The 21,167-nt window shown below is 38.0% G+C and overlaps 1 protein-coding gene and 1 long non-coding RNA gene across 5 annotated transcripts in view; one reads left to right on the plus strand and one right to left on the minus strand.

Moving 5' to 3' along the window:
- Positions 1-20,346, plus strand: part of QRFPR (pyroglutamylated RFamide peptide receptor) — a 61,856-nt gene extending 41,510 nt beyond the window's left edge. For 2 of the 4 annotated variants that reach the window (XM_077861167.1, XM_077861168.1), the window contains 4 exons: positions 1,495-1,556; positions 5,495-5,730; positions 6,920-7,017; positions 7,781-20,346. In XM_077861167.1, coding sequence (XP_077717293.1) covers positions 1,495-1,556; positions 5,495-5,730; positions 6,920-7,017; positions 7,781-8,121 — 737 coding nt within the window. In that variant the 3' untranslated portion in view covers positions 8,122-20,346. Of the gene's footprint in view, positions 1-1,494; positions 1,557-5,494; positions 5,731-6,919; positions 7,146-7,780 lie in introns of those variants that run through there. The other 2 variants (XR_013358895.1, XM_077861169.1) reach the window with 2 other exon arrangements.
- LOC144291573 (uncharacterized) overlaps positions 4,807-21,167 on the minus strand; it is a 75,727-nt gene continuing 59,366 nt past the window's right edge. Inside the window, exon 3 of the long non-coding RNA XR_013358896.1 lies at positions 4,807-8,029. This is a non-coding gene — a long non-coding RNA (uncharacterized LOC144291573). The remainder of the gene's footprint in view (positions 8,030-21,167) is intronic.

Consider the following 21,167-nt stretch of genomic DNA (forward strand, 5'->3'; position numbering starts at 1 on the left):
GACTCATTTCTACTAAAGACCGGAAAAGTAATTGGACAGAAGATAGCATAATGAGATACTGATTGGACCAAAACGGAACAGATGTGTGTGATGATGTAAAGAGAGATTGATTTATGAGTCTTAGAACTATCTTAAATCTTTGAATAATAATGACTTTAAAAAACATTTTATTTATTTATCCATGAGAGACACAGAGAGAGAAGCAGAGACACAGGCAGAGGGAAGAACAGGCTCCCCATGGGAAGCCTAATGTGGGACTCGATCCCAGGACTCTGGGATCATGACCTGAGCCAAAGGCAGATGCTCAACCACTGAGCCACCCAGGCGCCCCTAATAATGATTTTTTATAGGCAGTGTCAGTTCATGTGTTTCCTTACGAGAAACACCAGTTACAGTTTAAGTGAGTCTCAGTTTCTTGAAACCCAAGGCAATACACTGTTTTCTCACTGGTGTTACCCAATACAGAAAAAACAAGAAGAATTTGAGCTAAGAAATTGCTCTCAGAATTGATGTTGGGTCTCTTGGTTCTAGCTTCATCCTAAACTATTCAGATTCTCTTTTGTGTGTGGCTGAGGGCACATCATTAAAGCAATTCCCCCAACAAAACGTGGAGGACAAGGAATTTGGAAAGAGCACTCTGGTTTCTGATGTTTTAAGTGTTTTTGTAAATAAGGAAATAATACTCATGTTGTGATGCTTAAGACAAATTTTACTCAATTTTAAGAAGAGATTGTAGATGGTGATCTATATCATGTCTGACAACCAAACAGCAGGTGCTTGATCGACACCTACTAAGGGCCAGTAATTTTCCTTGGACTCGTATTTGGGGAAACAAACAAACCAAATTGCATTGTCTTTGCCCTCAATGATCTTAGAGGAAGTTGAGAAGAAACAACCAAGAGCAACAGGATGTCACTCTAGACGGCACATGGAGACAACGGCCAATTAGCAGTCAGTTCTATCTGGAAATGATGGTGGACTTCAAAGATTTCCTAAAGAAAGTGACTTTTGAGTCAAGTCCTGGAATATAAGTTCACAGATAGATGTTGGGAAAAGGGTACTAATCCAGAGTGACACTGTAGGGCACAGAGCAGCACAATGCATTCTGTAAGTTCTTCAGTAGAGGACCCTGGTTTGAAGAACATGGACAGAAATGTAAGAGGAGAGAGAAGCAAGTAAGAGAACCTCAGGGACTGTGTTAAGGGTTTGAGTTTTATCTTATAGGCACTGAAATACTAGTCAGGATTTTTTTTTTAATGTTTAAGGAGTTTTAATTAAGCATTTTAAAATGGTTCAGGAAGACTATTCCAGCAGCAGTTTTGAGGATAGTGAAAGAGTGGCTGTGAGAACATGGAGGCCACCGCACTGTTCCAGGGCAGAGATGATCACATATAAGGAGTCTTTATGCTTAGACCATCTGCTTTATGGCATAAGCATGCATGTGTTTTGCTTTGCTGACTGAACCATATTCTCATGATTTTAATGTCTTGGCAGGTGTGGTCTGGCTGGTGGCGGTCATCGTCGGATCGCCCATGTGGCACGTGCAACGCCTTGAGGTAGATTCAGGGCTGGGGTTGATTATTGAGAGTCATATTATTGAGATGTTTCCCAGCCCTCTCAATGATAATCCACTTTCTTCCTGCAAATCTGTATGACCCCAGCTACTGGAAAAGTTTCACTGGAAACTTTTCAAGTGCAATGATTTGTTTTGAGACTTTTTCCCCCCTCTGTGTATCTAGCTCTCCCTTGATCTTATATTGTTAAGACTTTCAGGCTTACAAGAAAATTCACCAGGATCACTTTGTACATTTTCCTGCCAGCTGAGCATGCCTGTCCTAGTGACCCCCAGAATCTTACTACATTTTAAGAATTCAATGGTTGCTCTAGATTTTTTTTAAAATTTTGAAATCACATTAAGAATTTGTCATTAATTATTATTAATTGTTATTAGTAATTATCTGCTTATGAATTGATTCTATTTCATAAGTTCTTTCTTATCTGCCTCCCATATATTAACACGCTGAAATTTGAATTGGAACGTGACACAGGATCATTTCATCTGAACTCTCTCCTTCCCTCCCACCTTTATCAGATGGGCCCAGCATTGCATGTGGATTCACAGTAGAGGGAGCACCGTGCTGTTTTTAGCGACCCAGTCTCTCGGATAGGGCATGCATACTTCAGTATTTCCTGCCTAAGTGATCTAGCCCAGACAGTAGCCTTCAAAGGCAGTAGAGAGTTGTTCACACCCCACTAAGATAATTTTTTGAACTGTCTATCCTCTTTATACCTTTTTATTTATTTTTATTTTTTTTCTTTATACCTTTTTAAATTGATAAATGTGAAATTTTACTGGATATGCGATGTCCACTGGCAAGGATAGTAAATGAGCCCTCAGGCAAGGGCACATTTAAAATACGACTTGATTTTTTTATGTAACCAGTATACTGAATGATCTGGACTTGGGTGAGAGCAGGAGGTAATTTTATTCTGTCCCTTGCTACCTTTGAAAATGTGATCTGAGGACTTCCTAGTACTCTGACCCAATGTTGTGGATGCAGCCCCAAGCAGGCCCTGTTACTCTTCCAGCCATTCAGAGAGCAACATTCCTCTGGTGACTTGCAGCCACAACAGTGTTAGTTCTGTTATTAAAATGCCCAGTGTCATAATCACATAAATCTACACTCTCAATTGATGCAAAATGTCTCCCTCTCCTCAGCTTGTGCTGTTTTAGGAAAGGGGGCATGATCCCCTTCCTCTCTGCTTCCTTATTGTGCATTTCTCTTTTTCCATTCAATTGACTGCCTCTGGCTCCTTGTGCACTGGTGAGAAGGGTGGGGAGAGGAAGGGGCTGGTGTCCTTGGGTATTGTGCTCTCTGCAGGTGACTGTTGCCCATGATCAATTCTTTACTTGTGGGGTTTTCCAAAGATAACAACACTGAGGCTTCTGACTGTTATTCCTTTCTCCAGCAGGCTGCTCATCAAGACCTTTGAGCTTCCACACATAGTTGTATGTGGTCTGTTCTTTTCTCCAAAGCTGTCCTTATCCCATTAGGAATCCTGTACCAATGGAGTCCTCTCATAAGTGACCCAACCCAGTACTCATTTGTGGGGTCCCTTCCTGGCTCATAGACACAACGGGATTTGTCTATTTTTTAAATAAAATTATTTTATCATATGCTCTAAATATAGTTTAAATATGTAAGTTATTTACTTTGTAGAAAATGCATATGTAACTGGCAAAGCTGCTCCTCACTATCAGCCAAATCAGCCAAATCAAATTTCTGTCAGGAAGAAGTGTGATTTCATTTTTCATACCAGATAAATGTATTAATATGCATCCCCACAGCCAGCTTCTCACTTCTAAATTTCTACTAGAGAGAGTGTGTGAGCATGCACAAAGCCTGAATTTCTCACCTGGATGAAACAAAGCACCCCCGAGTTCACCATTTCCACCTAATGAAGTTCTCTTTGCTTTGCTGTCACTGGGCTCTTTCTCAGGAGAGATGTATTTGACAATGTTCGGGGGATGGAAGTAACAAAGTGGTTAACTTAAAATTGTCATCATTTCTGTCCTTTCACTGTATGAAACATGTGAATTCACAACATTCAATACCTGTCAAAGCACCTTTTTTTCTAATGCCAAGCTTTACCCTGAATAGAAATATGTTTAAGATAGGGAAAAGCACAAAGCCCTATCATGTATTTATGGTTTCTTGATCAAGGTGGCTTCATTGACATCAGTAATTCAAACCACCTCCTTTTTCATTGTCTCATTGTAAGAGACCTGACATATAGATAGGGAGAAGAGGAATTAGAAACAAGAAACTGGGAATGGAGAGCCAGCACAATGCTCAGTCTCAGACTTCTCCTAGGTAGTAGGATTTTTCGAGATTTTTGAAAATTAATTAATTAATTAATTTTAGAGAGCGTTAGAGAGCATGAGCAGGGGGAGGGGCTGAGGGAGAAGGAATCCCAAGCCGACTCCCTACTGAGCACAGAGCTTGACTCAGGGTCAGATCCCAGGACCCTGAGATCATGACCTGAGCCAAAATCAAGAGTCAGATGCTTACCCGACCGAGCCACCCAGGCATCCTGAGGTAGTAGAATTTTAGTGAACTGTATGGTTGTGAATAGAAGATCTGAAACTGGCTCCCTTAAAACCATCTGCCCATGGTGTTTTGCTTGTCCCCAGAGCAGCATGCACCTATTTGGAGACTGCTAGTATAGCTTATGCTTTAAGATGTGCCAATATGTTGCCCCCATGGTTGTTGCCCTTTGCGGCCTTTGCCAACATGGAGTCAGAATGAATTTCACTTTATATCCTGTTCCCAGCGAGTTTGGATCTTCAAATTATTATTCAATAAGTGTTTTCATCTCTTGTTGTATTTGTAAAAAACACCTAGATCAGAGCTTGAATTCTCTTACCTTTGATGAGTATACCAGAAAGCTTTTTCCCCAATTCAATTGACTAAAGATTGGTGATAAAATTTGCAGGAATGAAGGAAGAAATAAGTCTAAGACCTAGGTTTTCTTCATCTGGAAAGCTCTAACATGACTAAAATGGCAATAGTTTTGCTAAATTCTCTTTTGTTCTTATTATCTAGATAAATGACTCTTGAATATGCTTTGCTTAGTTTGTCCCTTATTAGCATTTTCTATTATTACTGATATTATTATTAATAATATTTTGAACTCATGAGTCTGTCAGAAATAGTGTTAATAAAGAGACATTGCCTTTCTGTAAAATATCTACCTCAAAGGCTTATAGCTGAGTCTGAATATTTGTAGACTGACAATAGTTTGAATCCCAATTTCTTATTCATCTCAGAATCTTTATTTTTCATCTCAGAATGTTAAAGCTATCAGTTACCGTTCTAAAATCTTTATAAGCAATGTGATTGTTCCAATCTGAAATAGCAGTAACAGAATATAGGCGTTCAGTACCCATCAATTCAAAGACATCTGATGCCTTGTCAAAATTTGACTCTTCAACAATTGAGGAAGCAAAATAATGTAACATTAAAGTAGGTGACATGCAAGTACAAAACATTGTTTTCATACATACTTTGGTTGTTGTAGTATATTATTTATCTGGAAATAATGTTCTTTATCTGGACTGTATACATACACATTTTGGTCAAAGAGTATATAGCTCTTTCCCTGAATTGGAAAATTATGGCTCTAAGGTAAAAAGTTGAGAAAGATTTAAAAAATAAACAAGCTATTGATCTCAATTCCACTTAAAAATAGAAAAGGAAAAAAATAAAAAAATAAAAAAGGAAGTATAAAACCATTAAGAATATAAGAAATGAATGAAATGGAAAAATGACCTTCACAACAAAAGAACAATCAAAATTGTATCTCACCTGATATGTACCCACAGTAAATACATAGGATCTGAAAAATGCAGCCTTACAATACAACTTGGCTGCTTTCTGTTTTTTTTGATGGTGACTCTGGCTCCTCTAACTGAATTGTTCTTATGTTAAAGATTAAGTATGACTTCTTATATGAAAAAGAACACATCTGCTGTTTGGAAGAGTGGGCCAGCCCTGCACACCAGAAGATCTATACCACCTTCATCCTCGTCATCCTCTTCCTCCTGCCTCTTATGCTGATGCTTATCCTATACAGTAAAATTGGTTATGAACTTTGGATAAAGAAAAGAGTGGGGGATTGCTCAGTGCTTCGAACTATTCATGGAAAAGAAATGTCAAAAATAACCAGGTCTGTTTAATGAAATATTCACTTCTGTTTAAAATATTTATAATTAGTCAGGCTTGAAGGAGCAGTTGCCAGGGATCTCTGAATTCCTGGGAAATTTAGCCAAACTGCCATTTGTAATTTGTGTTTAGGCATGGGCTGACTTTGAACTTTGGAGCTTTTAGGTATGGCAGGAATTTAGATAATTCTTACATTTTCATCTACATGTCAGTATGACATGACAGGAAGAACTGTGGTGCTCTTCCCACCACACCAGACACTTGGTGTGGATGAGTCTCTTTAATCCTAGGGCTCCTGATTTCTTCATGGGTACCAGGGAGCTTAATAAATATCCATCCTCACTTCCTCCTACCCAAAAGTGATGCTAAAATACATGAGATATGTATGAAAGTTCTTTGGTGACCAGAGTATTCTATTTACTTTAAATTATTATTATTGACATAATAATAATGTCTTTCTTTTCTGATCATATTCATTAATACAAATTTTAAACCTAATTTACTGATATGGCACTTCTAGTCAATATGGCTTATTTTATAATCTACATGGAATGGCTATTAAACACAAAAACAAAAACCAAAGCCTTATGTTTTGTGGGGCGGTATTTTCTCATTTCTTCAAGTGTGCAGCGACCTCTAGTGCCCAGTTTGTATGAAGCAATCCTCCCTGTCTGCAGAGTGCTGGACTGTTGAGAACTTTGGGACTTAACTGCTTGAGCTCTCCCACTTCCTCAGAAGAGTGCTCTTCAACATAAAGTGAATAAGGGCTTAAGCACTGAGTTAAGCTGCCTAACTTTAAGTCCACACTAACCCCTACAGTTTAAATGCCTTGGATATCTGACTGGTCGTCTGACTTTGCAAGTTACTTAACCTTCTGTGCCTCAGTTTCTGCATCTGTCAAATGGCTTACTGAGAAGATGAATGATATCATCCCTGGAAAGCATCTAGCAGAGTGCTAGACATATCATGAGCATACATCATAAGGATGTTTATAATATGAAAAATATAGGGATGAGGTAATAGCAATGGGAACAGATGAGAAACAGCCCACAATTATCCTATCATAAGCTATATTAATATTTGAAAAATTATGGTTGAGAGATTTAGGCTCAAACCTTATTTAATAATTTTGATATCAATTTGACAAATTTGCCAAGAAGTTAACTAATGCAATATAATCTTTATGGGTCCAGGAAGAAGAAGCGAGCTGTCATTATGATGGTGACAGTGGTGGCTCTCTTTGCTGTGTGCTGGGCACCTTTCCATGTAGTTCACATGATGATGGAATACAGTAAGTGCTTTTCATTCTCATTTGGTAAGACTTCTAGTTCATTTCCTGTTAGGTGGACAATGAATCATTGAAATTTGTTGCTATTCACTTGGGTAATCAAATAGCAAACATTTAATGGGTTTCTTTCATGTTTTCAAGGCCCACCAGATCATTACATGGTAGGTAATTATGTATGACTTTGACCAAATATTTAATAATTACAGAAGGTACAGAAACATTTTGGAGAGTCTTCTTTCATGCTATGCTTTCCTGTTCTCCCAAAGCCATTCAAACTGGGGAAATGTTCTCCATTTTGTTCTCCAAATCCTATGAATGTTCTGTTTAGATTTAGAATATTGACTTGAACCACGTGAATTTAATAACACCTATGATTTCAGCCAGATCCTCAGTGTATTACCTTTGATAATCTGGGACTTAAGATAATTCTCAGGTGATTGTGTTTCTATAACACAAGCAAACATTTGAATGGTAACTGCTGCTTCCAGTTTATATGAAGCTTGGAATCAAATTGAAATGCAGTAAGCTCCCTAAATCTGTGCTGGGTGCCAGGCTGTGCTTGTGAGCCAAGACTCTCCAAGAATGAGGACTCATCACAGAGCTTATTTTTCTTCAGACATCAGATGGCTCTTCCCAAAATTGTCTTCAGAGTTTTTCACACCTTTAACCGCTTGTTAAAGTATAAGTGTTCTGTAAAGATAGATGATAATTTTATTTCGTGCTCATTAGAACATAATGCATTCTATATTATTACTTTTTATTTCAGGCAATTTTGAAAAGGAATATGATGATGTAACAATCAAGATGATTTTTGCTATAGTGCAAATAATTGGATTTTCCAATTCCATCTGTAATCCTATTGTTTATGCATTTATGAATGAAAACTTCAAAAAAAATTTTTTATCTGCAGTTTGTTATTGCATAGTAAAAGAAACCTTATCTCCAGCACGTAGACATGGAAATTCAGGAATTACAATGATGCAGAAGAAAGCAATATTTTCCCGAAGAGAGAATCCTGTAGAGGAGACCAAAGGAGAAGCATTCAGTGATGGCAACATTGAAGTCAAATTATGTGAACAACCAGAGGGGAAAAAATATCTCAAATGACATCTTGCCCTGTTCAGTTCTGAACTTTCTGAGAATTCTGCTTTAGGCAGTGGGCACTAATTATAACACTGTTTTCATAATTAGTACCATTCATAGCTTAATCAGAAGAGAAAATTATTTGAGCAAAGGTTGAAGACTTTTTTATTCTCACAGTGATGAAAAGAAGGAAACAAACCATTTTTTCATTAAAAATATACATGAAAAAATATATATACATGAAAACACAGTTTTGAAAAATTAGTAAGCCATCCTTCTAGATTATAAAAATCAACTTAAAGAAAAAACTTGTACAGAAATACATGTTCTTGGGTAGTAGTTTTTCCCCCAATTCAGTCAATGTAATGTGACTCTTTTATTTTAAAGATTTGTTTATTTATTTTAGAGAGAAGACTGGGGAAGGGAGATGGAGAGAATTTCAAGGAGACTCCCCGTTGAGTGAGGAGCCCAACAGTGAGCTCCATCTCAGGACTCATGAGATCATGACCTGAGGCAAAACCAAAGGTTGGATGCTTAACTGACTGGGCCACCGAGGGGCCCCTGTAAGGTGACGTTCTATGTATTGCTAAGTGAGATGAGAAAATAACTTAAAGATTAAACCTTCTCTCTTGAATGAGTTAATAGTTGAATACAGTAATGTAATTTTAAGTGCACTGTTGAAGCTTGGTGGTATAGTCTCTTGTAAATAAGGTCTGTCCTCAAAATGACAGATGAATGAGATTTAGAAGCATATGCCCCAGTTTGAGCCTCTCACAGCCCTACCATCCACCGCTGCCCTGATGACTGGCAAGCCACTGAACCACTTCTCATCTCTGTATTTTCCTTTGTGAACTGGGGTGGTCCTTCCTCTGCTTCACAGGGCTCCTGCCAGCACTTTATATTCTAAAGCATTCTCAAATTCAGAAACTTGTTCCAGGTCTCCCCTTTCTGTTCCCTTTTGTTTCCTGAGAGTGGTCCTCTACCCTGTGCAGCTTTCCTCATGTATCTGGTTTGTAGCTCATTTCTCTATTCAAAAGAAGGATATTTCTGGGATCCTCATTTATAGGTTGACTGTAATATACATACACCAATCTAACTATCTCAAATATTTATATTTTTCAATCCCTCATTTCACGAAATAAGGGAACGAAAGACTGTTATATAAAAGGATTTTTAGATACAGTTAGCAGATGAGAGAGAGAATGCGTTCCAAGCCCATGAGATTTTACTGTGCCCAAGATTGACCCCCAAGAGAGTGAGGCCAGGATGAACAACAGAATTCCCTACCCATTTTCCTTACCTGAGTCTCCCTTAAACTTAACCCGTCTTCTTTCCAGTCTTCTCTTCTTACCCTCAAATATCATGGAACCAGTGACTGCATCGCAGTGCCCTGTCACTTCCCCTTTAACATCTGAGATTCCCAAAGCCCATTCACAGCCTCTTGGCTAACATGTTTCTTCTGCCTCCAGTTTTCTAGCACTTACTCTTTCTGCCAGGAAGGCTAAAAAGGAAGAGAAGCTCAAGGATTCTCAGAGTATTTCACTTGGGAAGCTTCAAGGTTTGGGAACCCAGAGAACTCAGGCCATTGGGATCTTTCAAAATATAGACATTTAATTTTATAGGTGTGTCAATATAAGCATGAATCATGGTACAAAAATGAAACATTGCATGGTATTAAGAAAAAATGGCAATAGGACAAGAAAATTAACAAAGTCAAGAGAAGAAAACTGATGATTTGGTTTGTGTTGAAATGGATTTATGGGTTGTGTGTGTGCATCCTATTATGGCTAGATACCCTGGAGCAAAACAATAATTATCATTAAGCCATTAAAAATGAATCAGATTCTCTGTTTTTGATTGTCCTTATTTAATCAGAAAATATCAAAAAAAAAAAAAAAGAAAAAGAAAATATCCACCTGACTCTTCCTAAATTTTATGGACACATGCTCCAAATAGAGCTTGATGAAGAACAGACAAATCAACACTGTTATTGACCATTTAATTTTTAATGTTAGAGATTTTTAAATTTCTAAACATTGCTTGATCTAAAAACATTTAGATATTAAATTATAAATAGTTACTCTAAAATGTCCAGACATCCTATGAAAGATTTTTTTCCCCTTCACATTGAATTAATGCCATTTCAGAATCAAAAATAGAGCACTTATTTTTTTGTCCTTTAAACATGCAATCTTCTTACTCCATTATACAGGTTTAGAAGAGAAAACTGGTCCAATCCATTATTGAGAAACTGTTACAATTAGCCAAAGCAGCTCTGAGTCCGGTCTGGGCAATGAGTCCTGCCAAAACTATAACACAGCTTATGAGCTTAGAGAGAGTTCACCTTGGATTTGCAAAAGGAGCCCTGGTTACGGGTCTTTCTTTTACTTTCCTCAGACTTTGCACTCCCCTAAGTCTCTTAGGCCCTTTGTCCTCCACCCAGGCATCTGCTTTCTCCTCCCCACCTTTTTTCCTTTGCCTTAGGCTGTCACTCATTTTATTCCATCTGATTTCCCCTTAATTTGTGCTTGAAGTGAAAATTGAAAAGGTCCCTTTGGATCCAGGAGATAGGGTTGTGGAGGGGTAGAGAAAGCTAGTCATTAAAACCATTCATTAGCATTTGGGTAAAATGTATATGAAATCAGTGAAAAGATATGCATCACTGCTCTGACCTCTAAACCTTTTATTTCATTATGGATCATTGTGTCAAAAAGAGCTATGTCTTTTCTTCCACTGTACCAAAAAAAAAAAAAAAAAAAAGAAACAAAAAAAAAAGGAGAAAGAGAAAGAAAGACAAACCCACTTCTTTTATCATAGTTTACTTTGTTATGGATCAGGACATCAGCATTATGCATACTAGTTTGACTAAACACTAATCTCTAAGTCCAAATATGTTTTAAAAAGAACCAAGTTGCAGGGTTTATACTACCTGATTCAAAGACCTATTATAAATTACAATAATCAACAGAATGTGGCATTGGCCTAAGGATAGAAATATAAACAATTGCAGAAGACTAGATATCAGAAGTAGATGCACGCATATATGGTCAACTTATTTTGACAAAGGTGGCAACATAATTCAATGGGTAAAGGAAAATCTTTGAAACAAATGGTTCTGAAACAATTGAATAGCCAAGTACCAAAAATAGGAACTTGATCCTTATACTACATACATTCACTCAAAATGCATCATAGACTTAAATATTAAAGCTTAATTAATAAAGCTTCTAGAATAAAACATAGAATAAAATCTTTGTAGCTTGGATTAGGCAAGGCAAAGATTTCATAGGGCACTGAAAGTAGGAAGCCTAGAAGAAAGAATTTAATAAAACGAACTTCGTTGATAAAAAAAAAGACCTATACATGAATATTCATAGCAGCTTAATTCAAAATAACCAAAAATTGTTAACAGCCCAAATGTTTAGCAACCAGTGAATGAATAAAAACATTTTGGTAATTCTATCCAATTGAATATGACTCTGCAATAAAAGGAATTAACTACTGATACATGCAACGACAAAGATAAAGAAGCCAAGAAGAAAATACTATATGCTCTATGATTCCATTTACATGAATTCTAGAAAAGACAAAACTCTAGGAATAGCAAATGGGCTAGGGGCTGGCTAAATTTAGGCAGTTAAATCCACAGAGGGCATGAGAGACTTCTTTGAATGACAGAAATATTCCATATCTTGATTCTGGTCATGGTTACATGATTTTATATATTTGTATGTTTTATTTATTACCATGTTTACTGCCATGTGTGGCAGGTGGAGTTATGGTGATATGTGAAAATTAAACAAAAAATTTCCTTCTAATACTCAGCCTGACTCTCTCCATTCTGCATATGGTCTATAAAAACACAATTCCTTTCTTCATCATTCCACAAAGAGTTGTTTTGATATTCGCAGCTCATCAAAGTAGCCTCAACGTGATTTTTTGCTTTATAGCCCCCAAATCAGCCTGCAGCTGTTTAATTCCATTATATGTCAGACTAGCAGGCTCTTTAAATACAATCTTGAGAAGTTTTTGCTATGAACAGAGATTAAACAGTTCAGCTGCATTTCAAATGGAGTAGCTATAAGTGTGCAGGAGTCCATGAAATGTTGAAACAGACACACTCATGAAAAAGTGTAGACTGGCTACCCTTTTTTAGATGTTGTTCTCATTCACTTATTCAACAATATTTTTGGAGTTCCTCTATGTGTCAGACCTAGACACCCTGTTTCCATTTCAAATCAAGAAAATCCTTTCTACTCTGAACCAGATGAGGCTAAAGAGGGTTGGCTGGCAAATGAGAGAATAGGGAGAAGAAAGTCATAAAATTAGGTGACTCTATATACTTTAAAAACATGTATAGCTTTACTGACTTATATCTCAGGCCCTCTATCCTCTTGTATGCTCAAATTTTTGTCTTCTAGAAATGAGATTATGATTCATCTATGAAAGAAAAAAGACGGAAAGAAATGAGATAAAATGGCATAAAATATTTCAATTTGTATATTTAGAATCCTGAGAAGATAGGAATAACTGAAGTATTGTTCTGACTACACTGGTTTCTGGTCACCATGCCAGATTCCTTGGCTATTGCTATATTAACACAAAACTGTGTTAACTTAGGAAAACCTACCTATCAAGAAACCTTGTTATTTTTATTTTATTATTATTATTGAGAGAGAGAGAGAGTACACACATGCCTAGAGCTGTGGGGAGGGGCAGAGGGAGACAGAGAATCTCAAGCAGGCTCCATGCTCATCATGGAGCTCAGTGTGGGGCTAAATCTCCCTGAGATCATGACCTGAGTTGAAATCAAGAGTCAGATGCTTGGGGTGTCTGGGTCGGTTAAGTGTCTGCCGTTGGCTCAGGTTATGATCCCAGAGGCCTGGAATTGAGCCCTGGATCAAGCCCTCCCTCCCTGTTGAGTAGTAAGCCTGCTTCTCCCTCTCCCTCTGCCATTCCCACCAGTTGTGCTCTCTGGTTTTCTCTGTCAAATAAATAAATAAAATCTTAAAAATAAAAAGTTGGATGCTTAACCAACTGAGCTACCCAGGTGTTCCGAAACCATTTTTAAAAGAAATATTTTGATGAGCTGGCAAAGGTAGTTTTTAGCAAGGAGATTTCAGTGAGAAGGAGCATCTGGGAAATCTATAATTATAGAGCTTCTTTGTAGGGAGTAGACATTTCAAGTGTCACAGGTTTTCTCTAAATTCTACCAGCTTGAATGAATTCAAAAATAATTAAAGAATTTCTTATTTAAGATAACAGACTGTATAAGCATATTTATGATACCAGAATGATAACAAAGAGTAACAAAATGTATAAACCCACAACATTGAGGAAAAACAAAGGGTAGTCACAGTGGATGAGAATTTTCCAATAAATTTCTTGAAAACAGAACTCAGGTGTTGATTATAAACATCATAATCACGAAGAAAAACAGAGGAAGTTATAGGTTAGAATACACCCAGAGAAAACCAGATTAAGAAGAGGAAACCACATCTTCAGCAGAATCCTAGAGAGACTTGCGGTCTCTGAGTGGGAGAGTGAGAGAAAAAGATGGGTAAAAAGGAGATGATTCCTTGATGATTTGTCTAGAGAAAAGGTAGCCATCCTAGTCCATCTCATTACTCACCACATACAAAATGGCCACAATAAAGGTGTTTACTTCTCTGTACTTAACAGTTCCTCCCACCACCCCTCTACACAGGTTTCCTTTGGAATTAAATTGGAGAACTACAGCAATTAGTGTGGCTATTGGCAGAAACCACAGGGTTCTGGAATGACAGAGTGCCCAAGGGTGATGAATCCACACTCAATCATCCTAATCAAAGCTGCTTGCCACCATCAGCCCATGTTTACAAAGTTCTTGATCAGTTGTCATTTCTGCCTTCTTGAAGGATTGTTATACATTTTAGAAAACCCTGAAAAATGAGGGAACAAGACTATGATAGTGATAGAAAACTAACCCTAGAGTAATCAAATAACTCAAGATAACAAAAGAAAATTTAGAAATGAATTTAATTAGTACTATTCTCAGATTTAAAAAGATACTGTTTTGGGATCCCTGGGTGGCGCAGCCATTTGGCACCTGCCTTTGGCCCAGGGGCGATCCTGGAGACCCGGTATCAAATCCCACGTTGGGCTCCCGGTGCATGGAGCCTGCTTCTCCCTCTGCCTGTGTCTCTGCCTCTGTGTATGTGTGTGTGTGTGTGTGTGTGTGTGTGTGACTATCATAAACAAAAATTTAAAAAAAAGATACTGTTTTGATAAAACCATAAATAAAGCATGCTACAAGAAGGGAAAAATTGGGTGAATAAAACTCTAAGAAATTAAAAATATATTGCTGAAATTAAAAATAGATAATTTACTCATTTTTATCCTCCATATATTTAAGAGGAACCAAAAAAAAAAAAAGTTTCCTTCAAAAGTGTTTCCTAAAGTATGTTTGTGTGGCAAACCTCTTGAGGCTCTGTTTATCATTTAGTGGTGCCTGGAGACAGATGGCACATTCAAACTGAGTAATTTGAGGGGAGATTAATAAAGGGACGGTTTACAAAGAAGAGAGCAGGGTACAGAAAAACAGAAGCGTTGGTACAGTACCAGCTGCTACCTATAGCAAGGCAGTGTTTCTATCTCAAAGCCTGAAAAGCAAACGAGAAGATGGAGGAGGATGAATAGAAGGAGGGATAGAAAGAGAAAAAAAAATTAGAGGGACAGTGAAAAATCTATGTGTGGGGAGCTACCTATAGAAGTTGTGACTGTGGGTGGAGGCATGAGCCAGGCCATGATGGTGCCATGAGCAGAAATGCACTAACCTGAGTCATGGCAGGTGCCATGAGCAGAAATGCACTAACCTGAGTCATAGTCCCTCTGATCTGCAAGTGGTTTCCATTCCCCAAACACGGTTGAGAGGCAAGGCAACCCCCTTGATCAGGCGTGGAGCAGAGTGATGCAGAGTGGATAATTCTGGGTGGATAGACAAAATATCCAGTACATGTATGCCTGGACATCTTTCCTCATATGTTTATACTTAAATGATGGTTAGGTAGATATACAAGTCTAAGTTCTCAGTTCATGTCATTCAGTACATCTAAATCTGTAATGTTGTGTTTGACATCAATGTAGCTGTTAAGAATTCGGATGTCTGAGATACCGTCTTTCTCTTTGGCATCTTTTAAAATTTGCTCTTTGACTTAGACTGAAAGTACTCTAAGGGTAACAAAGAAAAAAGTACACATCTAAATACATGATGGTAAAATTTTATAGGATCTGAGGTTTCTTAATTTATTTTTGGAGAGCTCTAGCTATTATTTCTTCAAATATTTCCTTCCCTGTCTTTATTTTTGTTTTTTCTTCTAGAATTTCTATTCTATGGATTTGACACTTCTACTTCCACTCTCTATTTCCGTCAATTTTTCACTAATGATTTTATTCATCTCTTTAAACCTCCTTGATGTCTTCTGGGAGAGTTTCCTAATTTGATATTGTTGCTCAATAATTTGTTCTTTTTCTCTATCTACTCTGCCTTTTGATCCTGGCTTATAATATTTTTAGTTCAAATTTTATATTTTTCATACTGAGCATATCCACTTGATTTTTCATTGTAACTGTCAGTTTCTTTTTCATATCACCAGAATCCTCCTTAATATTAAAAAAAATTTAAAAAAATTTAATAGAAGTATAGGTGAGCTCTGTAACATTTCTTGAAGGATATTTAATATGTTTATTCTATTTTTTAAGATTTTATTTATTTATTTATTTATTTATTTATTTATTTATTTATTTAATAGAGAGAGAGAGAGCAGGGGATGGGAAGAAGGAGTGAGAGAGTGAGAGAATCTCAAGCAGATACAGTGCTGAGCGCTGAGCACAGAGCCTGATGCAGGGATTAACCTCATGATCTTGAGATCATGACCTGAGCTAAAATCAAGAGTCAGACATTCAACTGAATAAGGCACTTGGGTGCCCCTATTATGCTTATTTTAAATTCTTGATCTCATTCTATTGAAGTTGCATGACTATATAGATTGTTTATTCTATCTTCATCCTTTAATAGCAACTATATTTTTCGGATATCTCCTTAATTTACTCTGCATGTTCATATTCCTTCTTACAGCATTAAAGATCTTGGCTATTCAGGAGGCCTGAATAGGGGGCTGCATCCAGGTGCTGCCCTCTTTATGAGTTTATAGAAAGAGAGGATGTCCCTCAAGGGGCAGAGTTGCCAGCACCCCAATTTAGACTATACCATCCTTGTTTACTCCTTTCCCCCTCAGGTAACCCTGGCCATTTTATCACAATGTCAACTGAATTTCTTTTTCTGATGAGGATGAAGTCATCACATTTTTATTCTATCCATTTATCTATCCATCCAAAATATATTTGTTGAGTGGTTTCTTTTTTTTTTTTTTTATGATAGGCACACAGTGAGAGAGAGAGAGAGAGAGAGGCAGAGAGAGAAGCAGGCTCCATGCACCGGGAGCCCAACGTGGGATTCGATCCCGGGTCTCTGGGATCACGCCCTGGGCCAAAGGCAGGCGCTAAACCCCTGCGCCACCCAGGGATCCCTGTTGAGTGGTTTCTATATGCCAAATCTGCACTTACAAGATAGTTAGCTCTACTTATTAGTTATTAGTCCATAGAATGGGCTTTGAGTGAAACTAACTGGTCATCTTTTTTTTATTATTTAAGATTTTATTTATCTATTCATGATAGACATAGAGAGAGAGAGAGACAGACAGAGACATAGGCAGAGGGAGAAGCAGGCTCCATGCTGGGAAACCGATTTGGGACTCGATCCCGGGGGAATCCCTGGGTGGCGCAGTGGTTTGGAGCCTGCCTTTGGCCCAGAGCGTGATCCCGGAGACCCGGGATCGAATCCCACGTCGGGCTCCCGGTACATGGAGCCTGCTTCTCCCTCTGCCTATGTCTCTGCCTCTCTCTCTCTCTCTCTCTCTGTGACTATCATAAAAAAAAAAAAAAAAAAAAATGGGACTCGATCCCGGGACTCCAGGATCGCGCCCTGGGCCACAGGCAGGTGCTAAACCACTGAGCCACCCAGGGATCCCCTAACTGGTCATCTTGAAAGCAAGTACATACACATAGGTTCACTAATTAGCCATTTTCAGAACTTTTGAGAACATGATAAAGTAAGAATTTATAAAATTTGCAAAACTTACATATTTATGCCTGTAGAATGATTGTTTATGCTTTAAAATGCAGACTTATTAAGTGTGAACTCTGAGACACTAAAGTAGGAGTTATCATATGATTTCTGCCTTGATGTTTAGTTACTCAAGAAGACAGAACATGCACATGTAAAGACAACACTAGACAGCAAAAACTGTATCAAAAAAGAGATCCAAATATCACTATGATAATTTAGAGAAGGTCCTAGAATAGTTAAGGAGAAGTAAGACAACAAGATCTGATATTTGAAATATTTAGACAAGTTGTGGGGTTAGAATGGTTTGGGGACTAAAGAATGTTCTAGATAAGGGTAGTAGTGCAAAGAAAGATTCCTGGAGGTGGTGAGGGAGAATTCTATCAAAAATATAAAGGCAGCCCGGGTGGTTTAGAGGTTTAGTGCCGCCTTCCGCCCAGGACGTGGTCCTGGAGACTCGGGATCGAGTCCCACATCGGGTTCCCTGCATGGGGCCTGCTTCTCCCTCTGCCTGTGTCTCTGCCTCTCCTTGTGTGTCTCTTATGAATAAATAAATAAAATCTTTTAAAAAAATCTAATAAGATTTGTTATAAAACAAAGACATCTACTATGAGTAGGGAATAGTGCTTAGAGGGTTAAATTGTATGGAAATGATCTAGAATAGTCAACTATGGGGAATGTGTCAACAAGAGATGATGGAAAGAGTTTCTGGGTGAGCAGGTGGGCCAAATTGAAATTAGATTTCACAAATTCATGGTCAGTCAAAACGTCATTGTCTTTTTTTTAAATTATTCATGAGAGACAGACAGAGAGAGAGAGAGAGAGAGGTAGAGACACAGGCAGAGGGAGAAGCAGGCTCCTCGCAGGGAGCCAGACGTGGGCCTCGATCCCAGGTCTCCAGGATCATGCCCTGGGCCAAAGGCAGGCCCTAAACCACTGAGCCACCCTGGGATCCCAAAATATCATGATCTTATAAATTTTTCTAATAATGCCAAAGAGTAAATGAGGTTGTCTGGGAAATTCAGATCAGCAGAAAAGGGGAACACTAAAGTATGAGGTATTTTCTTGAAAATATAACAGCTGTTCTGTTTTTTAATAACAGGAAAAAAAATGATGAGAAAGCAGAAGAAAATAGGTAGTAAAGGGGAAAAGAATTGATTTTCTTTGAGTAGACATGAAAGGTTTTCATTCTGTCATCAGACCCAGATAATAGGGGTGGCTTTGTAGGAGGGCTTTCTACCCTCCTCTATTGTTAGGAGGGTAGAAAGTGTGCAATGTGGCCCAGAAAACTTTGAGAGGGCAGATTTCCGTGACTAGATGAGATTTTGGGTTGTCTGATATCATTTTTCTCATTGGAAATTTGATGTGGCTGAGCCTTTGGGCACCATCTCTTCCTCATCACCTCCTTGGAAAAGGAAGAGGGTGTTTTTCTCTTTTGAGGCTCTGATCTCACTGATCAGAACAAGGTTCCTTGAGACTGGAATCTCACTGAGGTTCTCAACGTTCTGTAGGAAGAATGTTAGCTCTTAAGATTGCCCAAGAATGGGCAGCCCGGGTGGCTCAGCAGTTGAGCGTCTGCATTTGGCTCAGGGTGTGATCCCGGAGTTCCAGGATCGAGTCCCACATCAGGCTCCCTGCATGGAGCCTGCTTCTCCCTCTGCCTGTGTCTCTGCCTCTCTCTGTGTGTCCCTCATGAATAAATAAATAAAATCTTAAAAAAAAATGCCCAAGAACTGATCAAAGCTTTGTGTTTCCATGACTATAGGTGACATCCTCATCCTTAGCTCGTCTTTCATCAGTGCACACTTATATCACAAGAGGGATAGGATAAGAATACATGGTTGAATCACATCCAAGAAATTATTACTTACTGGGGGGTGGGGAGAAGCAACTAACCACATATTTTTGTTTCCTGCATCATCTTCCTATAGGAAGGACAAAACATTTTTGTAGGGTTCCCTGAAGAGCTTGGCCTAATTCAATTTATCTTCCAAGCCTTTTATTGTTGTCTGAGATCTTGTTTGCTTTTGTGTCCTTATGTAACGTGAAAATATACACACAGATTTCTATAAAAGTGAGGGATGAGTGGGCTGCTCACCTGATTTTACCCACTCTGGTTACCAGAATCTGAAAAATTGTAAATATATGAATATATGTGGAAGCATTTTTCAGAAAATCATCAAATTCTCAGTCAGACAATAATAACCCTATACAGGGTGGATAAAGAAACACATTCTGTGCTACACCAGGTTGTTCTGGCCTCAGTCTCATCTTCCAAGGCTTCCTAATCTTGTTTTGGGGCTTATATTTGTAGGTTTGAGGCATTGTTTGATCTTATTTGTTCTAAATATTGAGTCGTATATTAAAATAAACCTTTCATCTGCACCATTGGGGGAATGTGGTGTTTGCTATAGTTCTTTCTTCCTCTCTTACAAGCTTCCTACATATAACAGTATTTTTCTGCCCTGGTAGCAACAATAATCAAAAGCAAAAAATCAAAATAAACAAAAATCAAATAATCCACAATAATTTTGTGGATGTAAAAGCCTGAAGTGGGCATCTGTTGTTTGTTGTTTTTGCCATACTGAAAACATTCATCCTTTTTATGGGAAAAATTTCTTTTGGGGAATTCCCTTCTCTCAAATTAGACTGTGTTTGACCAGAATTGTCTCCACTCTCAACTCTGGAAATGTTCCATGATTAGTGTAGGCTACAGTGATTGGTTTAAGGATGGGCACATGATCCAATTCTGGCCAATGAGAGTCAGGCCCAGGGCATTTTTGTCAGTTTTGAAGTAGAAACACTTTCACTTTCTTGCTGGATTCAGGACAAGTGCAGATGCAACCATCTTGTGAATAATGCCAAACAGTGACTTAAGAACAAGACCTCCCCTGAGAGGTGAGGCACAAAACGGAAAAAGAAACCAGGTCCCGGATCAAGCTTCACTAAAGGAAATCCGCTTTTGAGATGCTGAAATACAGGTTAATAAACTCAATTTTCATTAAGCCATTTGGAACTTTTTTTTTGTCACTTGTACGTGAAAAGATGTAAGGCATTGAATGAATAAAGCTTCTTTAAACATCCGTGTGCAGGGTTTTGTGTGGAATTCATTTACAAAAGCTATTGAATGATTGTGTTACTGACTACTTGGAGTTCAAAATGTAAAAGGATCCTGGTTTACTAATACCCTAATATTTTCTGAGTGTTTATTCATTCCTTTATTCAACACATTCATTGAGACATATTCTATATCAGAAATTTTGTTAGATTCTGAGAATAAAGTGGTAAAACAAACGAGATACTGTTTGTGATAGCGGAGAGTAGTAAGGCCTACTGGGAAGGCTAGACATTATTAAGAGACACACATTAGTATCAAGATGGGAAGAACCAAAGAGATTGAAGAGATACTTAGCAGGTTGAATAGACAGGATTCTCTAGTGCATTGGTTATGGGGAGTGGGAGGAGAGGGAAGGATCTCAGGTTCCCACATAATGTAAGTGTAGGGGGTGGTATCATTTACATAAATTGCTATTTAATTATTTCTTAATATTGTGTGGGTTGCATTCATGTCTTATCTTGCCAATTAATTTGTAGGCTCCTTTGTGGCATATACATGTACACATAGTTTATACATATACATATGGTGTACAAAGCATAGAGCTTTGCACTTCGCAGCGGTAAAATATTTAATTATTGATTTGAATTGACATGTATCCTTATTTTATCCTCAAGGGTCATATGAGTTTATTCTTATTTTGTATTTATAAACAACTTGAGTCACAGCACAGCAGAAACCCAGCAGTTTTAGCGTGCATGTAATACTTATTAAAGCCTTATTGAAGATAAGAAAGTTGTGTGGGAGTACAGAGACTGTGACATTGAATAGTTGCTTCTCAGAAATTTATAA

This window comes from Canis aureus, chromosome 20 (assembly GCF_053574225.1).
Source record: "Canis aureus isolate CA01 chromosome 20, VMU_Caureus_v.1.0, whole genome shotgun sequence".
Lineage (NCBI taxonomy): Eukaryota > Metazoa > Chordata > Mammalia > Carnivora > Canidae > Canis > Canis aureus.